The following is a 12,500-nucleotide window of genomic DNA, read 5'->3' as shown; positions in this document are numbered from 1 at the left end:
TGAAAATATCGACATTTAAGGCAGAATAAACATTGCATTATGCTGGAGGAAACGTGATTGTTAACGAAATTGGGAATGGGAAGAAACTTGAAAATATGATAGAAAACAGAAAGGAAGTACATTCTATTGAAGACACTGGAAGGCGGATTTTCGAGACTGCAAATGTGTGCTTGCATGTGTGGGGAGTAGGGTGATGTATGTGCGGGTGCGAATGTGTCTAAAAATCAAATTATGTAATTAATGATTTCTTACGTTAGATAGAGTTCGATTAATAATGATTTTTTTTTCTACGTTAAAAACAAATATATAATCAAATGACATATTTCATTTGAATTGCAATTTTCTAAATATATGCTCATATATATACATATAGCTATTTGTGTAATGTGAATTTGTATGTGTACATATATGTGTATGTACGTGTTTCTATAAATACATATACATATATATATATATATATATATATATATATATATATATATATATATATATATATATATATATATATATATATATATATATATATATATATATATATGTATGTATATTAGCATGGCTGTATATATATTATTCATATATATTTACATTTGTGTATACATATATGTAAATAAATATACGCATAGTCAGCTACATATGTATATGAATAGATATATGAATATGTATGCATGTGTGTGTATATCTGTGTCTATTAAAAATATACATAAAATGAAATTTTGTTTCAATTGCAATTTTCTTCTACATAAAAACACATAAGTGTGCTTATAATCATATATACGTGTGTGTGTGTGTGTGTGTGTGTGTATGCGCACAACACTGACATACTTACATATAGAAATACAAATGAGAAAATGGCAGCTATAACAACATGGTACACATACACACATATATACATATACTTATTTATTTATAACTAGGCATTTGTTTAATTTTCTGTTGATGGAAGATAATTTCAATAAAGTAATAAATCAAATATTTGTCTTATATGGTTTTTAATTAAATATATTTAATTCGTATTTGTTGTCCGTCTTCATACCACTCCGTTATTTCCCTCAGCTCGATTTTGTATAAATTATGCGAATGAAAGTAGGCCATGAATATTATTTCCTCTTTTTGTACACAGCTACGCCACTCTCCTGAAGGTTGGAAAACTGTTCTGATAATGATGTTTATGGTGGGAGAAATAATATTTTTGCAGTTACACCTTTACCTCTCAACATTCAGAGATGGGGGGGGAGGGTTATTTCAGTGGCATGCCAATTCAAGAGAATCTTTGTTTTTGCCATTGTCTTAATTTCTGATTTGAGTTCAATGGCAAATTAACATGAGGCATTTGTTTACTTCCCGCAAGGATATATCATTGGAATAACTGAAACATTTTTTCTCGTGTGATGTTTAACATACTAGTTATATTCAGAATGACAGACTGATTGTTAATCAGACTGACAGATAGACAAACACGCAGATGAATTCCTGAAACACACACACACACATATATATGCGGGATTGCTCGTAACATAAACGTGGGTATTAAGGATAAATATGTGTTCACACTCGGCTGTATATTTCTGGAAGTGTTGGTCGGATATCAGTTATGCGATGACGCTCGATTGTGTACATATTTAATCCTAGCACTCTCAAATTTATATTTGAACTGCTGCACTGATGAGGCGAATTAAGTGAGTAAATATAACTTTACTTTAATCACGAAACGCGTATGTAGCTAATCTGAGTTGTGTGGATTCGTTATTTTTTTTCTTTTTGCCTACGTAAAAAAGTGTATAACTATCTGGGAGATCTTTATGGTAGCAGAAAAGGAATTTTAACTCCTATTTCTAAATTCGGTGCGTGGTGAAGTAATTAGCTGACCCCTAATTATAATTATGTTTATAATTATAAAATATTTATACATATGTATGTATGTATGTATGTATTATGTAGCTGTGGATGAAGCTACCTTCCAAACAGTCGCACCCAGTTATAAAGACTCGGAGCAGAACAATTGCATAGATGCACTATGAGACCTAGAAACTTATTTAAAATTAGAACCAGGGACATTATTTACTTTTGACGGATATTTGTTCTCATCTTTGTTGTTAACAAAACGTTTCGGCTGATATACCCTCCAGCCTTCATCCGATGTCTTGGGGAAATTTCGAACCTGGGTTCTCATTCCTAAGTTATTTTTCGATGTTATTATTATTATTATTATTGTTATTGTTGTTGTTGTTGTTATCCAATTCACTGCCTGGAATCGAACTCGGAATCTTGGGTCTAGTAGCCCGCGCTCTTATCCACTGCGCCATATGTATCTTTTCGGACAGGGCTTTCACATGTGTGAAAAGCTTCTCCGAAAATATACAAGAGATATGCGGGCCATGTGACATCAGCATAGTTTTCAAAAGTAATACAACACTTCGCAAATATCCCCTCCTATTAAAACCACCAATAGAAGAGAATATGACCAAAGACTATGTGTACTCCATCCCATGCAGCTGTGTTAGGTTATGCAAAGGCGAAACATGTCGCCCCCTCAGAATAAGAGTAGACAAACATCGCAAAGCTGTGACACGAGAAGACACTGATAAATCGGGTATAGCTGATCATGTATAGAAAAATGGAGACCACCTCTCCCTCTAGAATGAAGTTAAAATAATAGGCAGAGAACACCACTGGAAAATACGAAAACTAAAAGAAGTAGCATATATGCTAGGACACAACGACCTCCTAAACAGACTGAGTGTAGATATGAGTAGCACATGGGAACCGGTGTTAAGGAAGCATAGGAAAATATTAGATTTATAAGTCCCAAAATTCACTCTAAAATTGCCTACGGGCATATGGCGTTGTGGTTGAGAGCGTGGGCTATTAACCCCAAGACTTTGAGTTCAACTCCAAGCAGTGACCTGAATAATAATAATAATAACATCGAAAAATACCTTAGGAATAAGAACCCAGGTTCGAAATTTCCCCAAGACACCTGATGAAGTCTAGAGGGTATGTCAGCTGAAACATTGTGTTAACAACAAACAAGATGAGGACAAATATTCGTTAAATGTAAATAATGTACATAATTCCTTATCTCTTAAATATAGAACTGTAGAGCCGGGGAATTTTAGTTGGTTAACCCAACATTCAACTTTGGTGAAAAAGTTAAACTGATTACGTTGAAGGTAATTGAATGTAAAAAGACATTCCGAAATGAAGGAAAATGAAAAATTCCAACTTGTATTTGTACAGATCTCAACATATTACACCTTAATGACAAGCGTTTGAGCAGGGAAAAAGTGCAAACTAATAACAAAATAGGATCTATATGATACATATACCAAATTAACAAAACATTTGAAAACAAACTCTACATGCAAGAGAATTCGTTCAGCAACTCCGGAAAATAGGTTTTTAACAAATATTTCTAAATACATTTAGAACATGTAAAAACCCGGCTTAGATTTTGGGAAAATCAAACTCTTACATGTACGGCTCTTACTGTAGTTCTCTCACTCGTCCGTTGTATTTGACTATTCTTTATTTTATCAACCACGGGGTGATGAGAGGCAAAGTTGGCCGCGGAGGAATTTGAACTCAGAATGTATAGTGTCAGAAGAAACAACGTAAAGCATTTTTCCCGACGCTCTAACGATTCTGCCATCTTCCGTCTTTTATAGGCACTCCTAGATAAATGCATGTTACCAGACGTTTGGAATAGGTTCCTTGTTTATCTACCATATGAGGCGAATATGATAAAGCGTACGAATTTGAACTTTTTGACTGTCAATTATCGTTCCATAAATTAATACTGTTTATCATCTGTTATATTTAACTAACATATTTTTATTATAATTTATTTTGTTATAACTTTTAATTGTTTTTAAAATTTCTGTCAATTGATGTTAAACGTTTCCATGATGCAGGTCTTCTTTGTCATACATGTTTTGGTGTGCTTGATCATTTCCATGTTTTTCTTTTACACATAAACACATGCATGTAAGTTTCGAATGTATTCATTTTGTTAAAATTAAGCGAGAAATGATGTCAGCGCTCAACATATGTCTAATCTCCACGCAATGTGTGTGTCTCTCTCTCTCTCTCTTCCTCTCTCTTTCTCCCTCTCTCTATCTCTCTCTCTCTCTCTCTCTCTCTCTCTCTCTCTCTCTCTCTCTTCTTTCTCCCATTCTTCTCTCACGCTTATGCTTTAAAATTCAAGCTTCAGCACACGTATATTAATTTTAATTTGTTTTTCCAAGTTGATTATATGTTGCTATTTTTATTGCAGTTCACATCTGCCAAAACTAGCAATGCATTAATAATTATTTCGTAATGCATCGATTTTTTTTTTTTAATATTTTTATTTAATATTATTAAAATTTTCTTTGGAAATGACTATTTCATTTTCGCTACCGTTCATACGATCAATCCAACGTCCTCCTTATATTCTAAAAGTATGCTCTAGTCACTAAGCCAAAGACATTTACCATTTTTCTCCATCAAAATGCACTTTGCAGTCTTTAAATACATTTTTGTTGTTGCAATTGTTTTACTTTCATCCTAAGTTCGATTACGTACGGCTCATAGAAACGATTTGTGAAATTTGTGAGTTTCAACAATATCATAAATATAATAATATCATGTATTTTTTATGTATGTGGAAGTTATATATGTATATATCTGTTTATGTGTGTCTATATGTCTATATATGTTTCTGTTATAATATGATGTTATTCTTTTCCTTATCAGGATGGTTATATAAGCTCAACCCTACGTTCCTTTGTGGCCATGAACACCAATTTCACTGTTCTCAGTTATTTACCGTTAAGAGAGGGTCATAGTGATGATACCTTGAGTAACACTAAAAGTTATCCACGGGCAGTGGTTTCAGATATAGTTGAAATGCTGAAGAACGCATCTATATCATTGAAACGATATCCTAACATCGAGGAAATGAGGGAGAAAACTAAACGGAAACTACAGAAGGTAACGTTAAAAATGATAATGCTGTAATTGATTATATATGAGTGTAACTGTGTCTGTGTAGGGGTGAACGTGTCAGCTTCTGTAATTTTCTATGTCACTATTTGTGATTATGCATGTACACAACTCTGTAAAAATTTGGGCTCAGAGATGATTAAATATTTCAGTAATTTTGTTTGTAACCAGAGATTTCACATTCGACTCCATAGTGGAAAGCTGTAGGCAAGACTTCGCTACAATAACTTAGTTTCAAAGACTGTAGTAGAAGTGCTTCAACGGAAACTAAATTGAAGCCCGTCCAATTTAGCATCCCTCCAATGCGAATGTATAGTGTTTTTTTTTTGGGGGGGGGGGTCGCACATAATGACAAGCTGAATCAACTTAAACTATTTAATGTGTTTGCGTAAAACTCAGAAAGTAGTTCCGCTGATTGAACAATTATAATACTCCTGATTGAATTTGACAGAATATCCATCTGACGAACTAAAGCCTATGATGTCATTCTTGTTTCTTTAATGAGGATTTTATCGATTAAAATATGTATGCATGATTGGTGTACACCATCGAGGATCATGTAAGCTCGCGGCGAATTGAAACAGCAATCAACTTTTAATTTTCATCTCTTGCAAGTAATCGTTCATGATGTTAATTACTTTAGGACATATATAAATGTTACAATGTCACAGGATACAGTTCAGCGTTAATAATAAAGGGATTTTGTGCTCAGTCGATCAAAGAAAATCATTTGAAGGACTGAGATTGAGAAAAAACGTAAAAAGTGGTCAATCATTCACGTCATTTTATGTATCATTATGACTTCAATTATTTTGCAACATCAATGTATTCGTATCAAAATACGAGTATGTACGCACGTACGTGAGTGTGTCAGCCCTAGAGAAATATCCTATTTGTAAAAAACAAAGCTTCTTTAAAACTCACATTAAAAGTATGCAGAGTCATAGAGCGAACATTTAAAACTTCTGTATATATTTACTCTCCTGCTTACAGACTGAATTCCCACACTTTGTTTTCCATACTCGAAAATCGCATTATCTCAAAGTTTCTGTTCAAACATTTGCTAACGTAATCATGTTTGAACATTTACTAGCACAATCCAGGGTAACAACAATTATAAGAATATACTATAATCAACGTTTAGAAGCTTCAGTTGTCAACCAACAGTCCATAAATGAACTCAACTAAAAAGTCTGTTAGGCCAAATATAGTGCGTGTTTGTGTGTGTGTGTGTGTGTGTGTGTGTGTGTGTGTGTGTGTGTGTGTGTGTGTGTGTGGTCTTGGTATATATTTGAAATGAGTGCACACGAGTTCTCTGCAAACAAATTTGTTTCCGATCTGTCCTTTCTTCTGTAGTTTTTCTCAGTATTTTCAAAACAACTTGCTTTTGCTTTGCTTTCAGTTTAAGAAACATTTGGAAACTGGATGTATGCACTTAAGCAAAAGAGGGAAAAGAAAAGGTATTAATCTATACTTTACAGCAGTTTTTGGGGAAATGACACAAAAAGTAAGTATTTCATTCTCTTTAATATGTTTTCTCGAGGATATATAAAAGCCAATTTCTTTTCAGAACGCCTAGCGTACTATAGTATATACAATACCTTGGAGCAAAAGCCATCACCTTAATACATAGCAGACGCCTTGAGCGGTATTTTAAACTTTCTTATAAAATGTGTATCTCCTTCAGTAATGCGATTCTACAACATGTAATCACTCAATTCATATTTTAAACATTCTACTCGTGTGTGAACATTTTTGATCTTTACTAACTTTGAGACTGAGTTTCTTCTTAAGGAGTATATGCCTGCATGTAATTTCCCCTAATGTGACAAATTATATGTAGGGGTCAATATGTATATAACAACTGAAGTTGTATGTTTTTGCGAATTGAAGCAATGTGCATGGTAGTAGAAGTGACATATACGTGGTAGCTGTAAGGTGGCGCACTGGCAAAATTGTTAGCATACCGGGAAAATGCATAACGGTATTTATCCCTCTTTACGTTCTGAGTTCAAATTCTGCCGAGGTCGACTTTGCTTTTCAATCTTTCGGCGTCGATAAATTAAGTACCTGTGTTTCACTGGGGTCGGTGTAATCGACTAGCCCCTCTCGTGAAATTTCAGGCCTTGTGTCTTTAGTAGAAAGGATATATGTAGCAGCTGGAGCCAAATATATGATAACTTAAGCAGAAAAGTATTCAATAGTATGTATATAACTTAGGTTACATGTATGTAATAATTCAAGTAACATGTATAATTTGAAAATCTAATTATTCATTGATGAATGAGATATTTTTACTTTTTCAATACAAGACTAATTAGTTACCTGATTTAATATTTCTATGGTTATTTCCCTCAAATTTTTTTCTCTTAATATTTATTTGTTACATATATTTTCAGATTGCAATCTGGAATTCTACTACTTCCAAACAGTTTCATGTGTATCAACGTAAAATCCATCCGAATATCACATATATGTTTCCTTTAAAGGGACGCAGAGTGAAAGTGGTCTCTATCTTGGTAAGTTATTTTTATAATTCCAGGGAAGTACTCTGGTGCATCATATCGACTATGTCATTTCCTCCAGAATATTTCTTTAAATAGAAAGTTAGGAAGTTCGAACCTGGAAATATATATAAGTATATTTAGTTTTTGCCTCCTTTTACGCTCGAGGTTTTCTCATAATCTTTATGAGTCTATACAATACATTTATGTCTGCTTTGAGTAATGTAATGAATTAATCATTACTGTGATTTTATTCCATTCCGTATATTTACAGTAATGATACAATGTCGGGCTTTCAGTATTTAGTTGCGTCATGTTACTTACAGAGTACAAATCTTTTTTTTTTTTTCTCAACATAATTACCAGGAAAATGTAGCCGACCATAGCCCCTCGTGAAAATGTAAGAAGTTTTGACAAAGACTGAAGAAAACATTGATATTAATGTTACTACAATAACTAGAAGGCGGTAAGCTGGTAGAAGCATTAGCAGGCCGGACGAAATGTATTGCGGCATTTCCTTCGACTTTACCTTCTGAGTTCAAATTCCGCCGAGATCGATTTTGCTTTCATCTTTTAGGGTCGATAAAGTTAGTACCAGTTGAGAATTGGGATCGATGTAATCGATGTAACTCCTCCGCCAAGTTGTTGGCATTGTACAAAATTTGAAGCAAGACCTCTTGTAAACAGTTTCATAAGTGATTTTTGTAATATATTTTGCATGAAAATATACAGGTTTTGTAAGTTGTTATTTTAATGATTTTTCACTCTCCTTCCTTGTGGTAAATGCAAAAATGTTATTAGAGTTTAAAATCTTACTTGTTTACTCTCAGTTTTTTAATTTTTTTTTTTTTGTTTTTTGTCAAATAATCATATTCATCGAGGCTCTGACTAAGGGAATTGAATTTGAATGAGACAATATTCATTACTATGCATGGTTTTAATTTCGTACACATGTAAGCCAATGGATTTAGATATTAGTTCGTATTCTTTTGACATTTATAATTAGCACTTTATTCTGCACTTCTGTTGCTGTCTTCTGGTCCGAGTGAAGGTATTACTGTTACTTGACGTGTCGGTGCTCGCAGAGGACGATGATTATAAGAATATTGAGTTCTAACGTACGGTTATTTATCTCGCTATGACAGAGCAGAAATAATGTATATATTAAAGTATACTATCTTACTGTTACTCCGAGTTTCTTGTGGGCTTCGGTGATGTGGTGCTGACTAAAGTGAAGTGACTTGAATTAATGAGAAGCAATCAAGTTTATACTATGTTAGATATTCTTTCTGTTTCAGATATTGGGTATACTTTAATTTGTTCAAATTATTCCGCTTTTCCTAACACCAATTGTAAATATCTATGGTTGTACATGTCCATATGCGTGCGTACTTACACACAGTCAAGCTTGAAATTTTTTTCCAGGAAAAGCCATTCACTATGTATAAAGACGATTACGAAAAACGATACGGAAACGACCGGTTTAGAGGTTTCGCGGTTGATTTAATGGATGTCGTATCGAAACGCTTGGGTTTTGAATATGATTTGTATCTCGTTGGCGACGGAAACTTTGGCGCTAAAATGGACAACGGAGACTGGAATGGAATGATTGGCGAAGTCCTTGCTGGGGTAATTATGATATAATCTTGCTTTTTATATATTGGCTTCATTTATTTTTGCGGCATTTTTATTTCCTTTATGAATATCTTTGTATTTGTTACTGTTAATGTTCTTGTTGCTAAAGTAAGACATAAATAATTAAATTATTATTATTATTATTATTATTATTATTATTATTATTATTATTACTATTGTGATATAAGGCGGCGAGCTGACAGGAACGTTAGCGGTATTTCGTCTGTCTTTATGTTCTGAGTTCAAATTCCGACGAGGTCGACTTTACATTTCATCCATCGGGGTCGATAAATTAAGTACCAGTTGCGTACTAGGGTCGATCTAATCGACAAGCCCCCTCCCCCCAAAATTTCGGGCCTTGTGCCTAGAGTAGAACAGAATATTTTGCTATTATAATTATTGTTAATGCAGCAAGCTGGCAGAATAGTTAGCGGATCGGACGAAATGTTTAGTTCTGAAATCAATCTCCGCTGAGATCGACGTTGACTTTCATCCTTGGGTGGATGTAATAGACTAGGTCCTTTCTCAAAAAATTTTCAGGCGTTGTGCTTATAGTAGAAAGAGTGCTTAGAGTTATTTACCTTGTTGTGGTGATCTTGAAAATTTTAACAAACAGTTCCTTTACTGCGGTGTTCATATTCGATTGAGAGGGACTTTTGTAGAAAGGCATTAGTGACATAAATGAAATAAACAGATTCGTCAGAGAGGTGAACCTGGATCGTCGGAATCTTCTGCGCTTGTCAACAAAAGAAATCGTATCGTTTCCTATTTCTGATAAAGTATGTAAGTTTTATCTCCTGACGATAGCAACAAAGAAAACCCATGATAGCTATGCTTAGGTAAACAGCACATGAGAGACGTAAAACGGTTATCAGATATTGAAACTTGCGGATGTCGCTTGCATTGTGCTCACCTCTATGATAAACATTTTATCAAGTAAAACATATCTCTTTCACATATGTGTCAAAATACTGATGATATCATGGAAGTCAAAAGATAAAGTCTGTTTTACGACCACAAGTATCTATGATATATTGTTTATCTAATGATAAACAATATTTCTTCCTATTCCATGTAGCTTTGTTCCGAGTGAACACTTTCACGTGCGACCTTAATTTATTCTATCACATGACGCAATGCGATTGAGGAGCTTATCATAACAATTCCCACCTTCTAGTGCAGATAAAATACTGCTTTCATATGAAATGTATTACACTATTCTGTTACTGTCTACGTATGTAATGCTTTAACCGTGGGATGAAATGGAATGCTTAAACAGTTACACACACAACATTTATTGTCTCTGTAAACAATTGGCTGTTAAACAATGAAATGGAATCAAAGAAGTGACTTATAGATTTATTGACTGGAAAATCAATATTTAAAATTAAATTTAATATATGTAACTGATATATTTTGATGGGAATCATAACACGGAGAGCAAACTATTATACTTCATTCATTACTAGTGTAGGTTTAAGTTCAGCCAGCTCCACTTTCCCCATGTATCGTAGTTTATCGTGTTATGATTTGTTAAAGCGTTTTTTGTGTAGTCTAATAGAATAATGATATAAATAGATCATGTCTTCAATTTCCTTTTAGAGTTAAGATTACTTAAACTTTTCCTTATATACATTATTCTTAGAAAACATTTTTAATAATTTTCATAACAAAATCTTAATAAAAAAGAAACAAGAGTGGATCAGGTGTTTCTCAAGAAAATCGTGCGTAACATTTCCTCGAGCACGTTCACTTCACGAGTTGGAAGAAGCGACAAGTGTAAAGACTGACCTTTCAATACAGTCTACATGTTATTTACATTATCTAAAGCATCAATTGCTTCAACAATTGATAACTTTCATGAGAAATTATGATAGTTCTGCATAAACTTCTGCTAATTTTATAACTTTCAAGATAACCGTGGAATTCCCTAGTTATATGATTATAGTTTAATTGACTAATCTATTTATAGACTGGATTTACATCTTATTTGTTATTAGAAAAAAGTTTTAATGCTAGAATATAAGATTAGTATATCTTCTTGAACGTTTCCAGGTTTTCAATGGGTTGTAATTCAGAGAAAGTAAGACAAGATAAAGTATTTAAAACAGAGCCCAGAGTGCGACATATCAGAGTAATTGACAGAAATAATGATGGTGCATCGAGTTAGTTTGAAATATCTGGCTCGTTTATAGGTGCAGAAGCCTAGCTAGAGAGGAAGCTAGGACATAATTTACTGACTGAACATTGATTGTTAAATAATTTTGATTAAAAGGCTGTCTTAGCAAACTGTCAAATAGATAATTTTTTATCTGTAAACTGTTAAGTAGACAGATTACTGATGAAAGTCGAAGTGTGATGTATACTGATGTGCTTTGAGAAGAAATATCTGAATACGATAAAGTGAAATAGACAATCCTATCGATTTAGTGAGAGTTTCATAAATCGAATGAATAGGATACTGTGCAACCAAGCAAGAGGATAGCGGTTTGTATATTGATACTGGCATTACACTTATTCTCAATAGTTCAATCCACCTATTTGTAAGTAGGAGCTAAAGGGCCAAATGATTAACCGTTATAATTATCATTAGCAGAAACAACTTTGAATATTTGATGAGTATCCCGTTAGTCTGTATTATTGTTTAGCTAGAAGTCAACCCTAGTTGGGGAGACTTGTGATGAATAGAATTCAGATAATGACCATCCAGTCTTTTAAGTATAATCACTATATTTTTTAAATGTCTTGTCATATAAGACGCAATGGAGGAAGTTGAGGAATATTTAACTGCTATTATTTCTAGCATGGCGATGGATTCCGTAGAAATTCCCTCGTTGACTCGTTACTGGTCCTCTCGTGGTTGTGATCCTTTAGAAAAGTGCTGACGACACGGGCCTATTTCCAATCCAATACCACTCAATATCAAATACCACTCCATCGTAAATGCTTGAGGCTAGAGACCACATTTGCTATAGATTTATTGTCTGGAGATGGGTCAGTTCAATACAGGATATACGTTGATTCAAACACAGAAAGACTTTAAAATAGAGAGTAAAATTAAGTACATCAATCGTTCATTTAAATCGTTTAATTGTATAGATTATGTACTCTATGCAGTATTCTTGCACATTTTGTATTGTAAATTCTATTCTATCAGAGGTACCGAAAAGAATATTCGTTTTTCAAGAAAACATTTTTGACACTATACCAACGATAGTTTTGGTATAACAAGCCAATCAAAGGTGTCTTTGAAGTCAACCAACGAGCATGGATTTAATGATTAAATATTAATGTGGACACACGATGCATGTATGTATGCATGTATGTATGTATGTATGTATGTATGTATGCATGTATGTATGTATGTATGTATGTATG

The 12,500-nt window shown here is 33.6% G+C and overlaps 1 protein-coding gene across 1 annotated transcript in view; it reads left to right on the top strand.

The window, feature by feature from the left end:
* LOC106868155 (glutamate receptor ionotropic, kainate 2) overlaps nucleotides 1-12,500 on the top strand; it is a 242,530-nt gene that overhangs the window by 199,621 nt on the left and 30,409 nt on the right. The window contains exons 6-9 of the mRNA XM_014913291.3: nucleotides 4,735-4,971; nucleotides 6,386-6,490; nucleotides 7,383-7,502; nucleotides 8,913-9,116. Of these exons, the coding sequence (XP_014768777.1) occupies nucleotides 4,735-4,971; nucleotides 6,386-6,490; nucleotides 7,383-7,502; nucleotides 8,913-9,116 (666 nt within the window). The remainder of the gene's footprint in view (nucleotides 1-4,734; nucleotides 4,972-6,385; nucleotides 6,491-7,382; nucleotides 7,503-8,912; nucleotides 9,117-12,500) is intronic.

This window comes from Octopus bimaculoides, chromosome 13 (genome assembly GCF_046866305.1).
Source record: "Octopus bimaculoides isolate indiv1 chromosome 13, ASM4686630v1, whole genome shotgun sequence".
NCBI lineage: Eukaryota > Metazoa > Mollusca > Cephalopoda > Octopoda > Octopodidae > Octopus > Octopus bimaculoides.
The sequence above is the reverse complement of the archived record's forward strand: the minus strand, read 5'-3'. Positions and strand labels throughout refer to the sequence as shown.